The 25325-nt window shown below is 33.0% G+C and overlaps 1 protein-coding gene across 2 annotated transcripts; it reads left to right on the forward strand.

Annotated features, from left to right (window-relative positions):
- The first annotated feature begins 1078 nt into the window (after window positions 1-1078).
- Window positions 1079-19526, forward strand: LOC116031600 (myosin-7-like). Of its 2 annotated transcripts, XM_031273850.1 has the most exons (37): window positions 1079-1199; window positions 1947-2090; window positions 2223-2368; window positions 2438-2594; window positions 2703-2761; window positions 3159-3318; window positions 4028-4177; window positions 4251-4387; window positions 4480-4626; window positions 4714-4815; window positions 5102-5159; window positions 5297-5398; window positions 6119-6156; window positions 6264-6390; window positions 6479-6649; window positions 6785-6916; window positions 6997-7106; window positions 7237-7297; window positions 8092-8269; window positions 8356-8561; window positions 9278-9397; window positions 10207-10284; window positions 10844-11410; window positions 11532-11650; window positions 11859-11973; window positions 12051-12071; window positions 12169-12249; window positions 13616-13786; window positions 14512-14835; window positions 16972-17061; window positions 17145-17215; window positions 17310-17406; window positions 17511-17567; window positions 17750-17806; window positions 18493-18570; window positions 18751-18833; window positions 18960-19526. In XM_031273850.1, the coding sequence occupies exons 2-37, from the start codon at window positions 2013-2015 to the stop codon at window positions 19075-19077; spliced, it is 4566 nt and encodes a 1521-aa protein (XP_031129710.1). In that variant the 5' UTR covers window positions 1079-1199; window positions 1947-2012; the 3' UTR covers window positions 19078-19526. The 2 variants fall into 2 exon arrangements, with proteins under 2 accessions (XP_031129710.1, XP_031129702.1); XM_031273842.1 differs by lacking the exons at window positions 1079-1199; window positions 1947-2090; window positions 2223-2368; window positions 2438-2594; window positions 2703-2761 and having other exon boundaries at window positions 3224-3318; window positions 4104-4177.
- Window positions 19527-25325: the final 5799 nt, after the last annotated feature.

Below are 25325 nucleotides of genomic sequence, written 5' to 3' on the forward strand. Positions count from 1 at the left end.
AGGATGGCTTGCTTTCTCTTATTTATGTTTTACCATGCATTTTTTTTTTGTCTAGTTAAGAACCAATTCTAGTGCTGCACTCAATCTTTTACTAGTAGACTTCACAGGTTTATAAGGCATAATTTTTATTAATCATATATGCATTAAGTATATAATTTTTTTTTACTATACGTTCTTTTTGAAACTAATGATATGCTGATATGCCCTCTAAATATAGGATCTCAGTGTATATGTTGTGTAAAATTTAAAGCAAAACCTGTATAGTTCATAATAGAGTTGACACGTATTTGCTACAAGATATGAAGGCAACAGTGGAGGAAGCTAATGAGGGGAAGTAAAGGAGATAGATTTGAGTTTTTAGATAATAACAATTTAAGTAAAACCTGTACACTTCATGACTTTCCGATCAGGTCCTACCAGTATTTCTTTCTCTTATTTCTTCATTTTTATATTCTGTTTGCATTAAGATTTCTGCCATGTGTGTGTGTGTGTGGTTTTTTTTTTTTTTAAATTTAAATATAAATATAAATTTTAAAATTTTAATATAATATGATTTATTGGTACATCAATTATTAAGCCTCTCTTTCAGTCTTTGATATGTGAAAAAAAAATTATTTCCTGAAAAATATTCAAGATTACCATGTAATATATTATTTATTGCTTCTGGATATACTTGTCAATTTTTGTTTAGCATTTTTATTATAAATTTCGTTCCAAGCCCAAAATTTGTTTAGTTATTTGAGTACTTTCATTGTGCTAAAAGTCCCACATTGAAAAATAAGAGAGAAACATATGTATGTATAAGGTCATGACTCATGTGTTAGACTAACTAATTGATTAGATTCAGTCTTTTAGTGTGGTTTGGCCCATGTGCTAACATGGTATCTGAGCTTGTTTAGCCCACTTTGTGTTCACCTCGGTTATCTACCCATTTTCATTACAGAAATGATGCAATTCAGTCGTGCCCATTTCTTTAACAATAAATTTTATTTACATACCATATAATTGAATTGACTGTGCATTCATTACTTTACATATATCTTTTTCATACTATTGTATGTTCTGTGCAGACTTCTTTGGCCGCTATTGTGGTTGGATCTCAAGTTTGGGTTGAGGATCCTGATATAGCTTGGAATGAGGGGCATGTTTTGGAAGTCAAGGGTGAGGAGATTAAAGTAAAATGTACCTCAGGGAAGACGGTAATCACTTGCTTTGTGGATTCTTTATATCTTTTCTTTTGAAAAAATGAAGTTCTAATGCTTTAATAAAAAAATGTATATTTTTTTTCCCTAGAGACTTGAGTTCTTTTTGTTCTCTTCTCTTCTATATTGTTGTGATTTATGTGGCAGATGTCAGAAGTGAAGTATTTTTCTTTGACCATTCAATGCTTTTATCTTGCTTGAGAAGTTCATGGAGATCAGTATCAGTCAATTATGATGTTTTGAAATCTCAGTTATGATATTATAAAACCTCATTATTGCCTTCCCTAATATTTCATAAATGGCCTAATGTTCAATCATCTATGTCTCCTTTGGTAACAATACAAACTACTTTTTGTTAATGTAATGCAAGATATAAAACTGGTTGTGGGTGCTGTTCTATGTGGGATTATTGTGGATTGTCACTATTATTATTATTTACACGTTTTTCTTGAAATTATTCTATATATACACTTATTCTCAGTGTTTCTGCATTTTATACCTTTTTGAGGCACCTGCTTGGTGCTTAAAATAAAATAAATTTGGCTCGTCCAAATTAAAAGCTCATTCATAAGGAAAGAATAGACCTGAAATGAATTCAAATTATCCGCTGCCAATCAAATAGGGAATGCATTTCCACTAATGCTCTAAAGCTAGTATGTTTTCCATATATGAAAATTTTTGGTATGATCATGTTTTTTTGACATGGCATAGATATTTCATATTGAATGTGAAATTTGGCGGTAGGTTGTAGCTAAGGCATCTGGTGTCTACCCAAAAGATACTGAAGCCCCTGAAGCTGGTGTGGATGATATGACAAAACTTGCCTATCTGCATGAACCTGGAGTTTTGGCTAATTTAAAAAGTAGATATACCATGAATGAAATTTACGTAAGTACTCTATTTTGTAACTGTAATGCTTATTGCAATTTATGCATGAAATACAAGTGACTCATGTTTTCTTTGTTGTCATATCTTCATTTGAGTGGTTTATGGAGCTTACATACCCAATTGTTCCCTCAGACTTACACAGGTAACATATTGATCGCTGTGAATCCTTTTAAAAGGTTGCCTAGTCTATATGGAAAAGATGTGATGGAAAAGTATAAAGGAGCTGTATTTGGGGAATTAAGCCCTCATCCTTTTGCTATTGCAGATTCTGCTTACAGGCAAGCAGTCAATTGTCAATTCCTCTACCCATTTTAGCATGCTTTCTGAATTAATGCTTCTGATTGCAGACAGATGGTGAACGATGCGATAAGCCAGTCAATTTTGGTTAGTGGAGAAAGTGGAGCTGGCAAGACCGAAAGCACAAAAAGTCTTATGCAATATCTTGCATATATGGGAGGTAGAGCTGCATCTGAGGGGAGGTCTGTGGAACAGCAAGTCCTTGAGGTGTGTTTTCTCATCTAAATATTGATTCTCTTTATTAATTTTCCATTGTGTTGAGTCATGTTGAAATCATAGTCTGCTAAAAAAGGTTTGATGTTCTTTGTTTGGTAGTCAAATCCAGTTCTTGAAGCATTTGGCAATGCAAAAACAGTGAGAAACAACAATTCAAGGTATGCGGAATTTGCAATTTAAAGTGCTTGTTATTTACAACTTGGAATATGAAAGTTGATATATTATTGCTCCTTTGAGTTCTATCCCCTTTTTATTTGCCTGTTTTAGTCCCTTTGAGATATATTTCTTTGCAAACTTTTAGACTGATTTTTTAGATAGTTAAGAAATTTTTGAGACAATTAGAAGCTTTTATGTAATCTTTTAATATATAGTAATTTTATTTTCATGTATTGAATTTAATCATTCATCAGTAATGAATTTTAAGCAAAATTTGGTCAAACTGACCTAGAAACAGTGTACTGGCCAATTAAAATGGGACAGAGGAGCATTATTTCCCTTATTATTATCATTGTCTTAACTGATCAGAATTTGTTCACCAACATGTACTGGTGGCAGTCGCTTTGGTAAATTTGTTGAGCTTCAGTTTAACAAAAGGGGAAAAATCTCTGGTGCTGCTATCAGAACATATCTGCTGGAACGATCTCGTGTTTGTCAAGTGTCTGATCCTGAAAGAAATTATCACTGCTTCTACATGCTTTGTGCTGCACCGCAAGAGGTAAATTTACTCTAAGTAGATCTACACGTTGAGGTTTTGGAAGTACTCTATTTATATAGATGTCAAATTCTTATAATTTTTTGCCACTTTGACGCGGACACTTCAGTTGAGTTTACATTCAACGCTATGCAAGAAATGAATGTTTTTCATTTGCTTTCAAATCTAATCTATTAATGGCTTTTCCAAAAGTGAGTATTTATTGTGAGATGTGCACTTATAATTATCAAGATTGAGGGGACAAGAACACAGTATAATCTCTTAGACTATAAATCTTTCTCATAAGGGATGAAGTGCTTTCAAGGGTTTTTCTCTTTTAATTTTAAAATATATATCTTACTCCTTGGGCTTCCTGATGATCTAAATGGGCTGATGGAAACAAATAACCATTTACTATGTTAACTCTGATCTGGGGTCTGTTAGGACTTTGTCTTGCATATGAAAACCAGTAAGTGTCTTGCCCAATTGCTCCACTCTGCTGTTGCTTTCAGATAGCTGTATCCAAGGATTGATGTGTTAGAATGAACAACTTTACTTTGTGTTCCTTAAAAGTGATCACTGGTGATCCTATCAGTTAGTTGGTACTGAAATCTTATAACACTTGTCCCCTACTGGGAACTCTGTGTGTGTGTGTGTGTGTGTTTTTTTTTTTTTTTTTTTAATTAAATTTAAATGTTATATTTTTCTCACATTTTCTAATAATTGATTTTAGGATGTTGCAAAATACAAATTGACAAATCCTAGGTCATTTCATTATCTGAACCAATCAAACTTCTATGAATTGGAAGGCTTGGATGAATCTAAAGAGTACCTTGCTACTAGGAGGGCTATGGAAGTTGTAGGAATCAATTCTAATGAGCAGGTATTGGCATCTGAACTTAATTCACTATACATGATTTACATACTGATTCTTTAATGATGATACCCATTTGCAGGATGCAATTTTTAGCGTTGTGGCTGCAATACTTCACTTGGGTAATGTTGAGTTTGCAAAGGGAAGTGAGCCTGATTCTTCAGAACCCAAAGATAATCAATCTCGTTTCCATCTTAAGACTGTAGCTGAACTTCTCATGTGAGGTTTCTTTTATCTCTGTTTCTTCAGATATGTATTTTATTCTCCCAAGTGTCCAAAGAACCATTTCATCATATTGAAGTTTCATTTAGGTGTGATGAGAAAGCACTTGAGAGTTCTTTGGTCAAACGCATCATGGTGACTCGCGATGAGAAGATAACAAAATCACTTGATGCACAAGCTGCTGCAATCAATAGAGATGCTCTTGCAAAAACTGTCTATTCTAGACTATTTGATTGGTTGGTTGATGAAATGGATAGATGCTATTGAATCTTCATCAGTATCAAATGCTGTTCACTTAAAACTTCAATTTCTTTCTTACTCAGGCTGGTGGACAAGATAAACAATTCTATTGGCCAAGATCCTGATTCCAACCTTTTAATTGGGATTCTGGATATTTATGGATTTGAGAGTTTCAAGACAAACAGGTGCTTAACCGGTATGCCTTTGTTATCATCATTCACAGAGGTTCAATTCTTGCAGAATACTGCATGAAAACTCTGTTCTTGTCCTGTGTACATAAGGATCTAGAACTAGTAATTTATGTTTACACACTTACATTGACAAAACTATCCTTTTGTTTGTTTAGTTTCTCTATTTCCTCTTAGGTCCTATTTTTGGCATAATGGTAATTTTTTATGCTAATATCTATAGTTTGATACTCTAAGATGATTTTTGTTTTATTCTGTCAATGATACTAATTCTTTCTTGCAGTTTTGAACAATTTTGTATTAATTTGACTAATGAAAAACTGCAGCAACATTTCAACCAGGTTTGTACCTAAGATATATTCTACATGGCCTAGAATTGCTTTCATTGCCTAAACTGCAGATAGACAACAAAAAGACAGTAAACAGAGTGAAGTCTAAAGTATTAATCTGATGCCACACACTTCATTTCCTTTGGCAGCATGTCTTTAAGATGGAGCAAGAAGAGTATACCAAAGAACAAATTGACTGGAGTTATATTGAGTTTGTTGATAACCAAGATATTCTCGACCTCATAGAAAAGGTCAACATATGAATTAATGCCCAACTCTTGTTAGATTTTATTGAAGTACTACTTCTTGATCCTATAGTACATGTAATCATATAGATTGCATTGCCAATTCATGTTATATTTTGTTGAAATATTTTTAGTTACTTAAACTTTCTTGTCTTTTCCATGTGATAACCAAATGTGTGTATGTCATTCATATTGGAAATGACAGTTAATGTTTCCAATTTGCATTGCTTTGGTAAAACAGTATGTCCTTTGTCTGCTTCAATGTGGACTTTTTCCTTTTTGTTGTCATTATAGCACTTACCCCAATACACTGATTTTTCCTCTGAAGAAAATTTAAGTCCAGTGCTGCAAAACTTTTCAAGTATAATGGGAGGAGGAAGGAAAAACTTTAAAAAGAAGTAAATAATAGACTTCCTTATTCCTTGGAGATCAGTGCATGCGCTTCCGATAACCGCTGCTCCTAAAAACTTGATTTGCTTGTTTTGTCTTTGAAGAGTTCTATTTTTTGGGTGATTGTGATCACACACACATATTGGTTTATTTGCATTAAAACATTCAGAATAAGTTTCATGATCTTTTATGTTAGAGTGCTAAGCTTGTACTTAATATCTTTGGTCATGCACTTGCTGATTTGCATGATCTTTTATGTTAGAATGCTAGGCTTGCACTTATTCTTTATTTCATTTACATGCTGAATTAATGCTCCATATATTTTAATATCTTCAGAAGCCTGGGGGAATCATTGCTCTACTTGATGAGGCCTGGTAACAATGTTTATTGTTATTGAATTATCTTTTTAATCAGTTTCTTCTTTTGAGTGGACTACTAATTATGGTTTTACATTCCAAAATGCCTTAATTCCTTCATGTAGCATGTTCCCAAGGTCAACATATGAGACTTTTGCTGAAAAGCTCTATCAAACCTTCAAAGATCATAAGCGCTTCAGCAAGCCAAAATTAAGACGGACTGACTTCACTATTTGCCATTATGCTGGCGATGTATATATTTCTCATACTTACTAATCCATCATTTATGAAGAAAGAAGTGTTGCTTACTATGTCTGACTCTGGAAAATTTGATGTCTAGGTCACATATCAAACTGAGTTATTTTTGGATAAGAACAAAGATTATGTCGTTCCAGAGCATCAAGCAGTCCTCAGTGCTTCAAGATGTTCCTTTATCTCAAACTTGTTTCCACCCCCAGCTGAAGAAACTTCTAAATCAGCAAAGTTCTCCTCCATTGGTACCAGATTTAAGGTAGGTTTTCAAACATTGATAGGATTTGCTACTGGTCAAACTGGTATTTATGGTTAAGGAAGCCTCTGAAAACAATTTTGGAAACCTACTCTAGTTTGATGTTATGAAAATAATACTACCCTGTACATGATGTAGCAACAATTGCAATCATTGCTTGAGACACTCAGTGCCACAGAGCCTCACTACATTCGCTGTGTTAAGCCAAATAATCTTCTAAAGCCAGAAATCTTCGAGAATCCAAATGTACTTCAGCAACTTCGCTGTGGGGTATGCTTTTATAATTCCTAACAATACAAAACGATGATTGTATTTTCAAGCTTGGTCAATGAGTAGTTATATATTTTCAGGGAGTTATGGAGGCAATTAGGATCAGTTGTGCTGGATTCCCCACTCGGAAACCATTTGTTGAATTTGTTAGTCGTTTTCGTGTCCTTGTTCCTGAGCTTATGAAGGGCAGGTATTTTGGTTTCATTAGTAACTGTTCAGTGTCTGAGATTTCTATCTTTTGTTAATAGAACTTTGGATTTTCCTGTTGTATCCTCTTACTTCCTTTCACCACTTCCTCACACAACTCTTTTAATTGATAGTTACAAAGAGGTCGCAATTTGCAAAGACATTGTCGAGAAGGTTGGCCTCAAAGGTTATCAGGTACTGTATTCTTAATTTGTCTTTACTAATGTGGCCTCAGTTGGAAATAAATGGAATGTTGATCACAACTAATTGATTCAGGATGGAAGAGTGTCTTTTCCTCCATTATGGTAATAGCACATTGATATCTCCACCTCAACAAAAAGTTTATGTTGTTGGATAGAGGCATTCATAATTTTACTATCATTCTCAACATGCCACTCAATGTGGGAATATGTGTCTAACATGTGGACTATTTGACCTTGCTGAAAAGACACACATGGGTGGTGGCCTGGTGGGAACAGGAACTGAACTTAGGAACTGAACCTGCTCTAATACATACTATTAAGATTAAGCTGTTAAAGAGGAGTGACAGTTGTGACTTTATACTGTATATCCAAGTGGCAGTTATTTTGCTATTCAACATTTATGGCTTGTTCTCTGTGTTGACCAAAAGTTCTTGCATATTTAATTGTTCAATTCCATATTTATTCCTTTTACAGTTGGAAGTTAATTATCTCTGTTTTGTTTTCATTTGAACTGTTAGCTATTTATCATGCAACACATTGGAGGAACAATTTATCTGGCAAAAGTTATGTGGTCTAGTAAGCTGGTTTGTCACATCCATCAAATATGATAAGATGTTTACTGCTCATATATCTATTACTACTTTGAAAATATCTTATTTGTCGCTATTTGAAACATTAAATATGTTAATGAAATACTAGAGCATTCCACACCTAAGGTTTTGTATGTATATATGTGAATGTTGATGAGCTTTTTGTTTAGTTTGTGATAACAATGGTTCATTGCAGATTGGAAAAACAAAGGTGTTTCTTAGAGCTGGTCAGATGGCAGAACTAGACTCTCATCGAACCGAGGTCCTTTCAAGATCTGCATGCACTGTTCAGAAAAATGTCCGCAGATATTTTTCCCGCAAAAAGTATATCATGTTGCGGGGTTCAGCCATAGGAATCCAAACTGCGTGCAGGGGTTGGTCTAGAACACTCTATCTTGGTTTATTGATTCAATAATATAAGCTTAAAACTTCCTTAACCTAATCATGGAGGTGAAAACAGGTCAACTGGCACGCAACCTCTTTGAATGCAAGAGGAGAGAAGCGGCTTCTCTGATGATCCAAAAGTATGCACGAATGTTCATTGCAAGGAGAGATTATAGAATATTGTGGGCTTCAGCAGTGTCCATCCAGACCCCAATGCGCCGGATGGCTGCTCGTAATGAGTTTAAATATAGAAAAGAAACAAAAGCAGCCATCTTAATTCAGGTACCAAATTTAGCTGAGTTATGGGCAAATAGTAGTTTTGGAAAGATCAACTCGTTCAAGCTCTTACTTCCGTGATAGCCAATTCCAATCACAAATGAATATGACATAGGGGCCATGTTTAGTTTTATGGGATACAATACAATAGGTAAGTTTATCTTATCCATTGGACATAGCAGGTTCTTGGAGACTGGAGTGTCAACCTTTATTATTAATTCTCCTCATTTATTTTCCTTTCTCAAGTGGAATTAAAACGCGAAACACGTATGATTTATGTTAAGTTTATGTCATTTAGTTATACTGAAACTTATATATTAAAGCTTGATCTTTGACTACTGTTCCAACTAATGGTTTCCAAATATTATGTAAACCCTTAGCTTGATGTTTTGACCTGCCCAACATACAGCCCTAATTCTTTCCTGTAAAAACTGGAACTTATGAACTGTGAAATATTTGTACTTGGTATACCTATGCAATCTGTTCAAGTTTTTCTATCTTACAAATTGCCTATTTTTATACTTTCCACTTCCAATACTTGCATAAGAGCAAACCATCTTAGACTCAATAGTTACTTTCAAAATCAATTCATGGTCTTCTAAATTAAACTCCAGACCCATGTAAGGTATGATCTGTCTATCATACTCTAAAAAATCTCGTGTGCATCTTTGTGTTTAACTGAATTTAATGATATTGATCTGAGATATTAAATTTGATTCCAGAGACATTGTCGTGGACACTTGTCACGCCTGTCTTATAAGAGGGTGCAGAAGGCTGCGCTTGCTGTACAATGTGTGTGCAGGGTTACATTTGCCCAAAATGAACTACGCAGGCATAAACTGGTGAGAACTCATTTTTCTAGTTGGCTTCTGTTTCTCTTTAAGCACTGCTACTGCAGGCAAGCTACTCTGCCTGTTTTTATCAGTTTTGCATACAACATCATTCTCCCCATTTTTCACCTAAAATGCCTCAGAGTAGTTAGTAATTTTAAGTATGTTTAGACTATGTTATAAATGGATTTAGAACAATGGATAATGTCTCACCAAAAAAAAAAAAGAACAATGGATAATGTTTATTTACAAGGGTTACTTTCTCTGCTAACTTAGGTAGTCTGGAGATTACTGACCAAAACTGATTCATAATCATCTGTTTGTTGCCTTAGGACTATTAATCGTTGTAGGCAACATTTTTAGATTTCTATTTTTGTGGGTCAGTTAATACTACTGCCAATGCCTGCTTGGTTCATTTTGCCAGCGATTTTATTCAAGAAGATCCAGTATTACCTTTGTCTCACTTCATTTTTTTCATAAATTTAGAAGGTCAGCTTTTGTCAAAAGTTATTCAAATTTATCATGTAGTCACGAGGATTAGAAAGCATGGAGACATGTACAATATCAATTGGCACTACTTGTCACCATTGTCTTGCATTCTTGCAAACAAACTGGTGAATATGTCTAAAGGAAATGGATAAGTCTAAAGAAAATCCAGTATTGTGATGCAATAAAATTTGAATTTCTATGAAAAGCAATATCAAATTTGATGAATTTTGCAGCACCGTGAAAAATGTTTTTAAATCTTTGCCTTGATGGAATTTGTTTATGATTTCTATAGGATATCTGTTGACTGTCTTGATTTTTCTTGTCTGTGTCAGGCAGCAAAAGAAGCAGGTAATCTGCAAAAAAATGTTGAAGAGCTAACTGAGCAATTGAAAATGGAGAAGCGCCTGAAGGTAAGTATGCTTCCTTAATGATAGAAATGATGTTAGCCTTCTATCCGAGTTTCTTCACATTTTTCTGGATACACATTTTGAAGCTATTCTGTACAAGGCCAATGCTTGTTTTCTTTAATGTTTTCCCCTATCCTTCAGTCTTTACCTGGAATGGGACAAATAATTACATTTCTGTAGCATGGTTTACCAAATTTTTAGTTTCATGTTAAAGTTACATCCATGTGACAGTTCACGACATTTCTTCAGATAATAGGTTATATAGACTAGAGAGAAGAATGATCTGCACTCAGAATATCTGAATGGAACAGAAAATTCTGCCTATGCTACTGAATTGAAATGTTTGAAACATCATAACTGCTATGAAGTCTCAGTAAATTTGGTTATCCGATTATACATTCATGATCTTTGTGATAACCTGAAGGAAAAATGAAAGAAAATATGATCACCTTGCTTCTACTTTCCAATTATGGTTTGTTTGTTTGTTTGTTTGTTTGTTTATTTTTTATTTTTTAATTTTTTTTTTTATTATCATTCTAAAGTCTGGATAATTTTCTTATAGCTTGAAATGGAGGAAGCCAAAAACCAGGAAATTTCTAAACTACGGTCTGCTTTAGAAGAAATGGAGGAAGCCAAAACCCAGGAAATTTCTAAACTACAGTCTGCTTTAAAAGAAATGGAGGAAGCCAAAACCCAGGAAATTTCTAAACTACAGTCTGCTTTAAAAGAAATGGAGGAAGCCAAAACCCAGGAAATTTCTAAACGACAAGAAATAGAGGAAGCCAAAACCCAGGAAATTTCTAAACTACAAGAAATGGAGGAAGCCAAAACCCAGGAAATTTCTAAACTACGGTCTAGTTTAGAAGAAATGCGGCTTCGGTTTGAAGAAGTTAAACAATTTCCCACAGACATTGGAAAGACTGCTACTGTGGAGGAAGCCAGAACCGTGGAAAATGCAAACCTACAGTCAGCAGAAAAGATTGATGAGCAGATGATTGCAAACCTACAGTCAGCAGAAAAGATTGATGAGCAGATGATTGCAAACCTACAGTCAGCAGAAAGGATCGTCATTAATCCTGATGATCCTGAAGCGATCAATAAGCTTACTGATGAAAATGCAAAGCTTAAGGTGAAGTTGTGAGTTTTTCATGTATGCCTTGTGTTCTTGAAAGAGATGTTGGCTTGCTAAGATCCATATTGCATGCATGTCTGCCACTACCGCCATAATCTGTTCATTCTTATGTGTGTAGGCTTTACTTACCTCACTGGGGAAGAAACTTGATGAAGCAAACAAACTTAGTGAAGAGCGGTTGAAGCAGGGTATGGAGGCAGAGTCCAAAGTAATTGAGCTAAAGACCGAAATGCAGAGGTTGAGACTTGTCTATTCATCAATATACAACTCAGCCTAAATTAACTGAAAACAACTATACTCAAGATTTTTTATTTATTTATTTATTTTTCATTTTGATGTACGATCTTTGAATCTTATACCTCATTATCATCTGAGTTCGGTGAAGCTGGAGCATCATATTCACTTTTTTTTTTTTTTTTTTTTTTGGCTTTGCATCTTATGTCAGGGTTAATGAGAGAAATTCTGATTTGGAAACTGAATCCCAAATACTTCGACAACAAGCATTGTTGAATTCAGGAGGGTCCAGAAGAATGTCTGGACATCTTTCATCAACCCCTGAGGTCATGATGCCACAAATCTTTTATTTTTGGGTTTCTCTTTGAGATGCTTTTTACTAATCTTTTATTTTCTGTTGCAGCTTTCAGAGAATGGTGATCAAGTGAGTGAAAACATGCAGCTACTTGCTTCTTTTTATCATGCATTGTATAACGATTGCTTAATCTGGGATGATTAATGTTTGAAGATGATCTATATAGGAAGATGAAAATGTGTCACCCAAGGAACTCGGCACAGATCCTGATAGGCTGTTGAGCAGATCCCAAAATGAGAGGCAGCGGGTCAGTTTGTTATTAGAACATGAATTATCTGATAATAATGAACTTATTTCTTTCTGATAAGCAGTAAGTGTTTTACTTACAACTTGATTTATTTTTATAAATTTCAACTATGTACCATAAATAAATTGCTCGCACTTAGTTCAATTATTAGATCCCAGAGTCACTCTTTGAAATTACACTATGTGTAGGACCTTAGAAGAATTCAATCATTTTTGATGATCTTCTACTGGTGTTGGTTGTGACCTCTACAGTTTCACTATTCGGTATAATATAATAGAGAGGATGTAGATAGACATTGCTTTCCCTATCCTATGAAAAGAAACCAATGAAACTATAATAAAGAATCTAACTCTAACCATGAATGATAATTTTCTGTGGTTTTTATTTCTAACATTATGCTCTCTCATCTATGGATATTGAGAAAAGTAGATCAAAACATGGGGAAAACAGTACTACAGTGTCTAAGATAAGTTGCCCCAGATACTGTTGATTGCATTGACATTTCCATGTGAGATTTTTATAATTCCAATGGTTGTGGCATGGATTATTGACCATGGCTGCGCGAGCTGAGAGGAACTACTGCCTCTCCTGGCCTAGAAAACAACAGGACCGACCATCAGCCATAGGTTTCTTTAGTTTGGAGCCAGAGGTTAGCAGAAGTTTATCAGTAGTAAGGGCAAGTTAAAGTCTTCTGGAGCCTAGTGTACTTTACTTTTATTTCTTAATTAAACTGGTGGTAGTATAAATAACAGTAGAGAAAAATGTAGAAGAGAAAACAAATTGTTATTTATCGAAACCTTTCTAAATAGCAATTTTGATCAAGAATTTTTAACTAGAAACTCTACTTGATGGAAATAATGTATGACAGACATTGAATGCATAGATTCTCTATAGATAGCCTTTTGTTTTCAAGGCTTAAACTTAGTTATCATTTTTATTGTAATTCATGCACTCAGCAGTGTTGAGCTTGCGGAAAGAGCTATCTTGTTCATCTTTCCATCTACTTGTGGTTGTGGTAGTGAGGTCTAGTAATGATTACTCAGAAACATAGAAGGAATAAGAATTCAAATAATACCATGAACCCATATACAGTTGATCACTATAACGGTTTTTACCTTTGAATCAAATGTTTATCACATTTGTGCATAGCAATCACTAATCAAAAGAAGGGTGCACCAAGCATAGGGTGCTGGGTTCACTTGTACTGTTGTACAAGAATTGGAAAAGGAATTGCATATTCTTTGGCAAAAAATTAGCCTTGTGGAGGAAGAGGAAAGATAATGTTTTATTCTGTTCATATTTTTGACAGATGAATACAGTGCAGAAATGCTACTTACTTATTTTATGTTCTATCCCACTGTTGCAGGAGAGTGTTGATATTCTTATCAGATGTGTCTCAGGACATATAGGGTTCAGTGAAGGAAAGCCAATTGCCGCATTTACCATATACAAATGCCTTCTCAACTGGAAATCCTTTGAAGCAGAGAAAACTAATGTATTTGACCATCTGATTCAGATGATTGGTTCTTCTATAGAGGTGATTGCCCATGCCTTGGATAAATTAGTTATATGGCTATCCTACAATCTGAATGTGATTGTGAGATCTGGTCTATATTTATTATCATCTATTTATGGAAAATGCGCCATAAAAGCCTCCTCCATCATCAAAATACATTGAGAAGTTTGCTCATTGTACATCCAAAGAAAGGAAAAAGTATGACATTATGACTCGCTGCCTGCTCACCTTGTTTTTAACCCTTCATTTTCGTAGAATTTTTATATGGTGTTTGTTTTGCCCATCTAGAGCTTAACAAGTACTACAAATACCAATGTGTGCGTGAGGAAATGTCTATGATGCTGTATGCTTGAACCTTATCTGAGGAGCTCTCCAGACTTATTCCATTCAAAATGTTCAAACTCGAGACTTTGCTTATGTTAAGGGGATCCAAGCTCTTTTTACTTGAATCATAGGTCGTTGATATGCTTGGTAAAAATGTATTATGTGCTTTGCCTGTGATATAAAGAGGGAGAGCACAACTATCTGCCAGCTATACTAGAGCTTGTCTAGTGACAGAGGATACTTATGAATCTTGCCATCTTGCTACTACTACTAATCTTGAAAATGTTTCTTCTCTCAGAATTCCCTGCCAGTTTTACTCCTAAAGTTTTCCTGTTTAAATATATCTTTGGAAAAAATTAAAATAAATCTTAAGATAAAGTCTGCTTTTTAATGTGCTTGTTTTCTTGTAATGTCATTCACAGGATGAGACAAACAACAGTCACATAGCATATTGGATGTCAAACACATCTATGCTAATGTTTCTACTTCAACAGACACTAAAGGCTACTGCTTCATCTCCACTTCAAGCTTCCCAACCAACATCCTTTTTAGGAAGGATGTTTAGGTCATCTTTTACTGCATCCAGCCTCTCAATTCGTGGGCTTGATGGTATCCGACTGGTTGAAGCAAAGTATCCTGCTTTGCTGTTCAAGCAACAGCTCACTGCCTATGTAGAGAAGATTTATGGAATCCTTAGAGATAACATGAAAAGGAACCTTTTGCCTATACTTTATTCATGTGTCCAGGTATCAAATTTTCCTTTTTAAAGTTGGCTTATGTGACACACACTTCTACATTAGGTTTTTTTGTAGGAAAAAAAACTAGTATGATTGTTCTCATTGATTAAAGAGTTATTTATAGGTAATGCAATAGATATCACCGATAAAGTATACCAAATTATTAGCAAAGTATATGCTGAAATCAAACTTCAAAAATAACAAACTACATCCCTAATATTTGTAAAGAGCAATAATTCAAATTCAAAATTAGTAGCTAAAAATCATATCAAAGTAGAAGATCTAATCTAAAGAATACACATTTCAACATTCCTTGATTCTTTTGATGTAAGCTCCCATATTCCTCCTCAATTGCTCAAACCTTGACTTAGGTAGTGATTTTGTTAAAATATCAGCCAATTGCTTCAGTTTTGCAAGGCAAAAGAATCTTCCTGTTATTCTGGACTTCCAAAGCATGCGATTTTATTTTGAAATGCTTGGTCCTGCCATAGAAACTGGAGTATTTGAAATTGAGAATGCAGTTTGGTTATCAACAAAAATCTCAATTGTTTCTCTTTAAATGAAATTCAAATCTGTCAATGACTTTCTCAACCAAATTGCTTGATTCACTGAAGCACTCTAAGTAGTGTATTTCATACTCCATAAGTAATAGTTCCTTGAACAAATCTATGCACTTTGTTTGCAGCCCTGAAATGAATTTCACGTGCACACTATATAGATATTGAAGTAAACTCACAGAGCACATGATATAGGTCTTGTTGCTATCAAGTACATCAATCGCACCACAAGGTTTCTGTATGTCTTGTCATCTATCTTTTCAGTTCCATCTTCTCATAAAGAGCATATTCACTCCAACTCTTTCAGAATCTAAGCTACAACAGATAATCATCAATTCTGCTATACCAAGATCTTGTAGCTTGTTTTAGGCAATAGAAAGATTTCTTGAGAAAGTACACGTTATCTTTGCTTCCTTTCACAACAAAATCTTCAGCTTTCTTGATGTAGATTTCTTCCTTTAAGTACCCATTGGGAAATGTAGACTTGAATCAAGTAGAAAAATCTTCCATTCTTGCTAAGTTGCTAATTCAAACAGAAATCTTATGGCATCAAGTCTTGCTACTGGAGCAAATATTTCTGAAAAATAAACACCATTCTTGGTAAAAATGTATTATGTGCTTTGCCTGTGATACCACCTCAGATATCTTCTTCTTTTATTATTATTATTATTATTATTATTATTATTATTATTTTATTTTTTTTAAAAATACCTCAGAACATTCTTTTAAAATCATTGACAAGGGGCAGTGTAATACTTCCACTTAAATAAAGTGCTCTCATAGGCCTATCTCGCAGGAAACTTGTGTCATGTTGTATGTATTTATAGGTTAATACAATAGAGATCACTAACAAAATGTACCAGATTATAAACAAAATATCTGGTGAAACTTCATTGTTCAAAAATAACAAACTACACCCCTAATATCTTGTAAAGAGCAAGAATTCAAATTCAAAACTAATAACTAAAATCCATGTGAAAACAGAAAATCTAAGCAAGGAGTACATGCTTCCACAGCTTCCTTTTATGAATGAATTGCATAATTCTATTACATTTTTTTTCTCAAATCAACACACTGCAATTAAGAATTTCTAAGCCGAAATACAATCAACACTAACAATTACAATACTCCGAACTAAACGGGGATGGAATACCCTTTATACTAAAATTCTCCATATAGGATTGCTTTTGTTGGGGTTTGAATCCTAAACCTTTAGTCAAGGGTGTCTCACTTGAGTCACCTCTATCATTTTGATCATGGGTTATTGGCAATAAATCTATTATTAGTTAAACAGGATGATAAGTGGAATTTTAAATTTCTCTGTTTTTCTATTTCCATTTCTTCTTCTTCTTTTATTTTTTATTGTTATTTTTATCAAGTTTGTTTTCAACACATTGTTTGTTTCTAAATCCAGTACCCCACCTGTGTTTAAAATTTTATTAGGTGTGGCTCTGAGTTGTATACTTGCAAGTGAATATGATTTTTATATAACCAATTTGTCTCTTTCAACCAGGAAACTCTGTGCATGAACTCTATCTATGTGTATCAATTTTCAAATATCTAATATCTTTCTACTCATCGTACTTAGGCACCTCAAAATGAAAACTCTTCAACCAGTCCCTGGCAAAGCATGACTGAGAGCCTTAACAGACTTCTTGACATACTGAAAGGAAATTATGTAAGAAAATGTCCAACTCAAACATTGTGTCTGTTGATGCATATATAAATAAATATATAATGCTACTGAAATTGTTGTTTCAGGTATTTCCATTTTTTATCCAGAATATGTTTGTTCAAATTTTCTCTTACATGGATGTACTGTTATTTAACAGGTAGTGTTTCTATCTTTCAGTTCTATTTCTATATTCAAATGATTATAGTAGGTAACTACAACTCTTCTCCTAACATTATTAAACACTGCTACAGCCTCCTTAGCAAAGATAAATGTACTGTCAAAAATGGGGAATATGTCAAAACTGGGTTAGGTGAAATAGAACGATGGTGTGGGCAGGCAACAGAAGAGGTACTCTAATATAAATGTATTGGTATACCCTAAGCACATATATGATGTCTTTACAGTGTAACAATATCTTGATTTACGTAGTAATGTCAAACATGTTGATGCAGTATGTTGGTTCCTCTTGGGATGACTTAAAACATGTAAGGCAGGCTGTGGGATTCTTGGTATGTTTTCTTGTTTGCTTTATGACAAAGTAGTTTCGATGTTGAACATGATTTCATATTCTTTGATAGAAGACCAAATTTTATGTCATGGGTGGAGTGCTTTGCAACTATGGACTTTAAGACAGTAGCGAGATGACTTTCTTACCAGTCTTCTGACTTAAAAACTGATTTAAAACTTTCAGGTTCTGCAAGACAAAGCAAAGATTAAATACGATGATCTTACAACTGACTTGTGCCCTGTAAGATATTTTATGAATACTCAATGCTTTTCTTGTTTCATTGTACTGGGGTTTGGGGACCTCATCTATCATGAATCCATTGATGCCAGTTGTGGCAAGTAATTGTCTTTCCTTTTTTAAATGCTTAGGATGGGAAGCATTATCTACTACAAACTAGAAATTAGGAGTTGTGATGGTTTATTTTTATTCCATTTTACTTAAAAAACTTTTTTGAGTAGTGTGAGTAAACATAAAACTATTATAGCTTAATGTGACATATAATGCAAAGTTATCCAATTACTTGTCCAACTAGTGAAATTAATTATGACAAACCAACAGTCATAAGAGATTAAGGCATCTCGTTTAAGATCATTTTGAACTGAATAATACAACTGAAATCAGAGTTCAATCAATCTTTCATAATTACTCATCCGGCTTCAGTATAAAGAACTAAAAGAAGATCATGTCCAAGGGGTGATTTGCAGTAACCGAAGTTTTGTTGCTAAACATTTCTGCCCAGAAGTCAATAAAAATTAAGGCAGGCCTAAATGTGTGCCCAGCCCAGCATTTGTAGGACATGGTGTTTGATACGGATGTCATTTGCTTCATAGACTTTTGGTTTTGTGCTTTGAAAGCAGTGTCTAGTATAGATGCATGCACAACTTTGAGTTTTGATTATTCATTCACATTGGCATCTATTTTTCCAGGCTCTGAGTAGTCAACAGCTTTATAGAATATGTACACTTTGCGTGGATGAGAACAATACTCAAGTTGTGTCCCAAGATGTGAGTTTTTCCTTTTCTTTCTCTTTTATCTTCCTCTGAAAATGGATAGTCAGGGAATAAATATAGACCTTGAATTGTAAGAGAATCCAAAATTTTGTATTACATATATATATATATATATATATATATGCTACCCCCATTACTGTGGCACTGAAAGAAAGACAACCTTGCATTTTGTAGGTAATTTCAAGAATCAAGTTACTATTAGAGGATTCAGAAGAAGCTGACAGTAGCAACTCTTATATGCTGGAAGACAGTTTGAGGTATCATATTAAGAAAGAAGTTTCAATTCGGTGGTTAAATATATGGAAACTGGATCTATATATGTGCAGTGTAGTATTGAAGCTAATTAGGATCTGATCGAATTGCCATTTTTCGTTTTCCTGCAGTAGCATCCCCTTCTCAACTGATGGCCTTTACACTTCCCTCAAGGATATTGATTTTACTGGTGTGAAAACTGCCGAAGAACTCAATGAATATGCACTCTTTGAATTTTTAAAAGAGTAATAAGGCGGCTTCAGTGGTACGGTTTCTTCAGCAATACACTTACTTTTCCCACGTAAATATCAGATCGAAAGATTGTATTAGATGATGAAGGGTTCTGCTTGCATCCAATTGTATATATATATATATACTATACACCCACCCTCAGCTCTGATTTTTTTTAAGATCAGATTTTTGAAAAAGCTAAGGAGAAATTAATTATTACACCAACAGCATCATATCATATCCATCACCCCAGGCCAGGCCATTACAGATCAGAGTTGTTTACTTTTGAAATTTTGTAAAATTTTAGGTGTAGTAAAGGATATATAGAGAGCATTGTTACTTTGAATTATCCTGCAGCTTAGTACATACATAGAGATTGAACTACCTGTAGCCAATTCATGGCAACATTCTTGATTGTGTTTGTACTGGGGTAAAAGGCAGTCAAAATATAGTATAAAGTTTTTTTTTTCCCATCCAATAAATATTGTTTCTCCAAACTTTAATTTATTTGTCCATTATATAGTATGTATCTACTTCAATTATATTTCAGTTTATGGTATTGTATGACATGAATATATGATGTTTTCACAGTGATTACTCGCTAGCATGCATATAGTACTTTTAACTTCAGCTTTATATTTGTCATCACTTTTGTGCAAATTAAAAAATATAAATCAAAATTAGAAGGTGATTACTCCAAAATAATGATTGATTTTTTTTTAATTTTTTTTTGAGGCGCATACAGAACTGGAGATCATCAGATTTATTTTCTCAAAGAATATTAATTATTATACCATCGACATAGAAAGATAGATTCATGATAATGTAAATTATTAGTATACTACATATTCATTTTTAGTGTATTATTATAAGTTCATTTTGATTTACAGTATACTAAAAACAAACATGTATCAAGATATAGTGAATTTATTAAAACTAATATATAATATAGAGTACACTAAAAATGACTATGTTTTAATATAATTTGCCTTAAGCAAATCTCAAGAGTGTGTGATTTTTTAATTTACATTAATGGTGTATTTAATATTTAATTAAGAATGTAATTGTATTCAATTAATTAACAACACAATTAAAAACAGAATATTAACTGAATATTTGAATTGTTTCCCTGTCTGATGAGAGAGAATAGTTGCTCCTTGGGGGCAATAAATAATATGTATTTATGTAGGTTTAGGTTTAGTTTTCTGATCTATTTATGTGTATTTAGATTAAAATTAAATAATGTGTGTTTAGATTGAAACAAGATATTTGGATCATGTGTATTTAGTTTAAAACAATACATTTAATTAATATATCATAAGTATTTATCCAAAATAATGTGTACGGTACAAATTGTGTGTATTTAGGTAGCCTAAAACAATGATATATGGTAAAATTAGTCAATTTAATGCGTATATAGTTTATCACTGATGCATGGAAAACTTGTGTATATATGATAATAATGAAAGTTCTATATATTTACAAAAATGTTACTATATTTTTCATTTAAATATAAATCATATTCATTCAAATCACTTCGGCAAAATCAATATTTCCTTACCTACCAGCTTCAACTACAACTGCATACTCTAATATTAACGGATAGGATCAAACGTTTACTATTACCCCAAAAGTTATAACTAATAGTGAATGTGAAACTTTATTTCTTTATACTTGCATAACAATTATTTCTTTATACTTGCATAACAGTTAACATCGTCACGTTTTAATGGTAAAATATAATGGTGCACTAGGTCCTCCAAACTGACATCCATCCAGCAACTTTTCTTATATATAGCCATATAGGAGATAGATCATGTAAGGGTGCGTTTGGTTCGCACATGGGAATCGGAATCGGAATGGGTATCAAATACTTGGTAATGGTAATGGGTTTTGGTGAAAGTATTTAACATGTTTGGTAATTGGGTGGAATGTGAATGATTATTAATAGTGAGGAAGAAAGGAGGAAGGGAGATGAAACCCTTATGTAATAAGGGTATGGGTTTTGTCATTAATGGGGTATTCCAAACCCATAGTAGCATTCACAAAACCTATCAACCAAACACAAACAATCACTTTCATACCCATTCCTTATGCCTAAACCCACCAACCAAACACACCCTAAAAATCTACATAATTCAAGTGCAAATGTGCATTCCGCAGCACTATGAAGTGAATTTTCATACATGCATAGTGCACTCAAGAATATTTGTGACTCTGAGTACACTGCACAAAACTACAAATGCATTCGATGATATGTAAAAATGCATTAAGATGGTTTTACTGGTACATATCATCGAATGTACCTAATAGTGTTGCGGAATGCTCTCAAAGTTTGAGATAATTACGAAATTACCACCATATTTTGTTTCTTATTTTAGAACTGCACGTTGATCCTTTCAAATCCACAACTAGAATGAATTTTTAGTTTTCTTTTCAACATTGATTTTCACTTGAACATGCCCTGATTGTGATCGCCACTCGCTATCCAATGATGATGAGCTAACATCACCTTGATTGTTGGTTTCTCAAACATATATCTATGTAACCATCCATGATTAGAAAATCAACAAAATGCAACTGTTAATTAATGAGAATCTCAAATTTCATTTGAACTTATTATAATATTCAGTAATGTCAGGATTAATATAATTAGTACCTAAAATTAAATGTAACAAAAATATTGGTTGATCAAGCAGCACATGCATGGTAGCTTAGAGCTCATCAATTTATTGAGTCTTGCTAAGGCACAACATATATAATTGAACATTATATTATATATACTCTTGCAGCAACGTACGGTCTTACCAATTAATTAAGGTCATGTGATCACATGCATGAATTCCCATGTTTTCTTCTTCCTCATTCATTCGGTCTTCCTCTTAGTTTACATAGCTTTTGACTTTCCACATGCATGATGTGTATCATTTGTTTACAACATTTCAGTTATTTCAGTTAACGTTACGGAGCTAGTTGAATGCATACATTAGAATACTATCTATTTAATGTGTATATCTATGGGTATACCACCATAAATTAAATGAAGAGTATTATTTTTTGTTGAAGATGTGGTACACACTTAATTAGCAGATCGGATTTTTTTTTGTTTGTTTGTTTTTTTTTTTACTTACTAGAATTTGTTTCGATCTTTGTTTCAAGCCCAAATTCGAAATCTCTTATTAAGTTAGATGAGATTCATGTCATCTTATCCGTACCCTATGAGTCTTGATTTATTTTTATAAATGTATGCCAAGTAAGTCTCTCGACAAACACTAAAGTAAATTTCATAAATGTTATTGAGTGAATTTGCAATTTAAAATGAGTATGACTTTAAAGAGTAGATTTCATTTTTAGCCTTTGACTATTGTGACTTTGTCATATTTAAATCTCCCAGCAGTTGTCTCACCTTTAGAAGTGCCTACAATTCAGTGAAGGAATTAGTCACCGTGTTCAACGATAAATACACTTGGTTGCACTAAAAAAATTGTGACATTGTCATATTTAGTCCTTTTTTTTTTTTGTCATATTACATTTTTAATTTTTATTTGCTTACCACAATTAGTCATTCTTTTAAAATTTTGTTATTCCACCACTTAATAAGTATAACTAACATGTAATTTAATTTTAGCATTCAATTAAAAGAGTTTATAAGAGAATGAGAGAAATTACATGTTGGAGCATGATGCTTGAATGATAACATTAATTGTTAGATGCTCTCTTTATTAAACGATGAAGTGACAAAAATTTTAAAAAATGACTAATAGTGCTAAGAAAATTAAATAAATTAGAAGTCAAGAATGTAATGAAACAAAATTATAATCTATGAGTACTAGTGAAATTTACTTGACTTTAATTTTAATGTATGAGTCATCGTTTAATAATATAATATTGAAAAGTTAAAGCGTTTCCACATTAATGTGTTTGAATTCGTGTCAAGATTCAAGCTTTTAGGTTCTTTGGATTTAGACAATTTGATTAGGGAACTTGAAAATTAATTGTGATGGGGCACATGAAATCTAGGAACTACTTTGAAATCAATTAAGTTACAAAGATCTAATCTAATCTTAATACAATGAACTGTCAAAGCATTTAATTAAGAATTGAGCACTCTTACTTGCCCCAACAGTTAATGTAAAAACCGTATGCTTCAAAGGTGGTCTCTGTCCCTTAATAACCAATCTTTTTTCTCCTTATTCTTAATCGTATTTAATAAAATGGGAATCAAATTCATCACTTTGCTAATGACTGGGAAATGAATAATACATCTAGAAGAGAGCTTCAAGTGTCTCTAAAATGTCATTTGGATGAAGAGTGGTTGGAGCAATAAGATTAAACAGTCTTCCGCCGTTTCAATAATAGAAATTTTAACGGGATTAATATAAATTTTAAAAAAAATAGTAAAAGTGATTGAATAGTTGAAATGTTTTGATTTCACTGTTAAAATATATAATAATTTTAACTATTTCAATATCATCGCTCTTTTAAATGCACTTTTGAATAATTAATCGTTAACATTGTGAATAAAAAAAAGAAATCGGGTTGTGATATAGATTAAAATTAATTTATAGAGCAAATACCAATTTTGGTCCCACGACTATTAGCAAAATGACAATTTTGGTCCACATGTTTCATTTCTACCAATTTTGGTCCAACGACTATTGTTTTAGTACCAATTTTTATCCACGACTATTGTTTTAGTGCCAAAATTTATCGCGCCGGTCACCTATCCGTTTAAAACGTGCAAAAATCTAAAACTGTTAAGCGTATTTTCATCATTTTCAACTTAATATCTTAATTTGAGTATGAATAGATGGATTTAAGTCCTAAAATCGATCAAAATTCGCAGTTTTCCTCCTCATTTTACCTTAATTTGAGGAGGAGAATTGTGAATTGTGATCAATCTTAGGGCTTAAATCTCTTTATTCATGCTCAAATTGGGATATTGAGTTGAAAAGGACGAAAATACCTTCAAAAATTTTAGATTTCGACACGTTTTAAACATATGGGTGACCGACGCGATGAATTTTGGCACTAAAACAATAGTCGTGGGACCAAAATTGGTACTAAACAATAGTCGTAGGACCAAAATTGGTAGAAATGAAACATGTGGACCAAAATTGTCATTTTGCTAATAGTCGTGGGACCAAAATTGATATTTGCTCTTAATTTATCTTTGGAGATGTAAAGGTTAGTTTCAGGTTCCATCGGAGTTACTTATTGACTTTCTTAATTTGAATTAATTAGTTATGAATAATTTAAATTAGTTTACCTTCTTGTAATATAAGATCACAAGACGCATTTAATTATATTAAAGCATATATTTGTGTAGTGGTTGTGAAATTTTTGTAATAAAAGTTTTAGGTGATGTACCGGCGGGTAAAAGGAAGTGTTCATTCATTCAAATCCTAACTACCGACTTCATTAACTGAATCTCATTATTGGGGAATTAAAACCACCTCAAATAAATGTCCAATAATTTTTCGCGAAATGTGTGCTGACACATGCACCACTTACATATATGCTTACATTATACGAGTATATAATAATTCCAAGCATATACTATTTAATTGGAATTATATCAAGTTTAATCACTATTTTATTTTATTGCATATATCTTTTTGAGTGTCCTACCATGACCTACACAATGATTAGGGCATGCAAATGATGATTATTAATTAGATATTTAGATACATACCACTTTCACTTTCTTACATATCAATAATAAATTAAATGAGAGATAGCATCAATAATAATAATAATGCATTCTTATTACACTAAAGCATAACTCAATTGGCTGATCAATGCAAAATAAATTGTTAGCTGCCATACAGTGCCGAATTTTATTCCTATCAAGAACTTAAAAAGGAAGCTAGGTATGAAATAACTATAAAATGATGATTTTTGTTACGGGTATGTACTAGTATATAAGTATTTGAAAACCATTTGAGACTTGAGACATATCATATATTTACCTCTTCCGTTAAGTGTCTAACTCTCTAAGGCATGAGTGGTGGGGACTCTCAGGATTAAGGTGCAATCCTAATAGTAGATTTTTATCATACTTAAGTTACATTATATTAATGACATTTATGCTCTTCAACCAATGGCAAAAATGTATTGAGCAAAACTATTTAATTTATTGTTTTCTTAATATATCCATTTTTCTTCAAATCTATCATGCATGTTGGAGAGAAATACATGTAAATAAAACTTTATGTATATATAATAACATTATGATGACAATATTCAATATAAACATCATTGCA

This window comes from Ipomoea triloba, chromosome 1, assembly GCF_003576645.1.
Source record: "Ipomoea triloba cultivar NCNSP0323 chromosome 1, ASM357664v1".
NCBI lineage: Eukaryota > Viridiplantae > Streptophyta > Magnoliopsida > Solanales > Convolvulaceae > Ipomoea > Ipomoea triloba.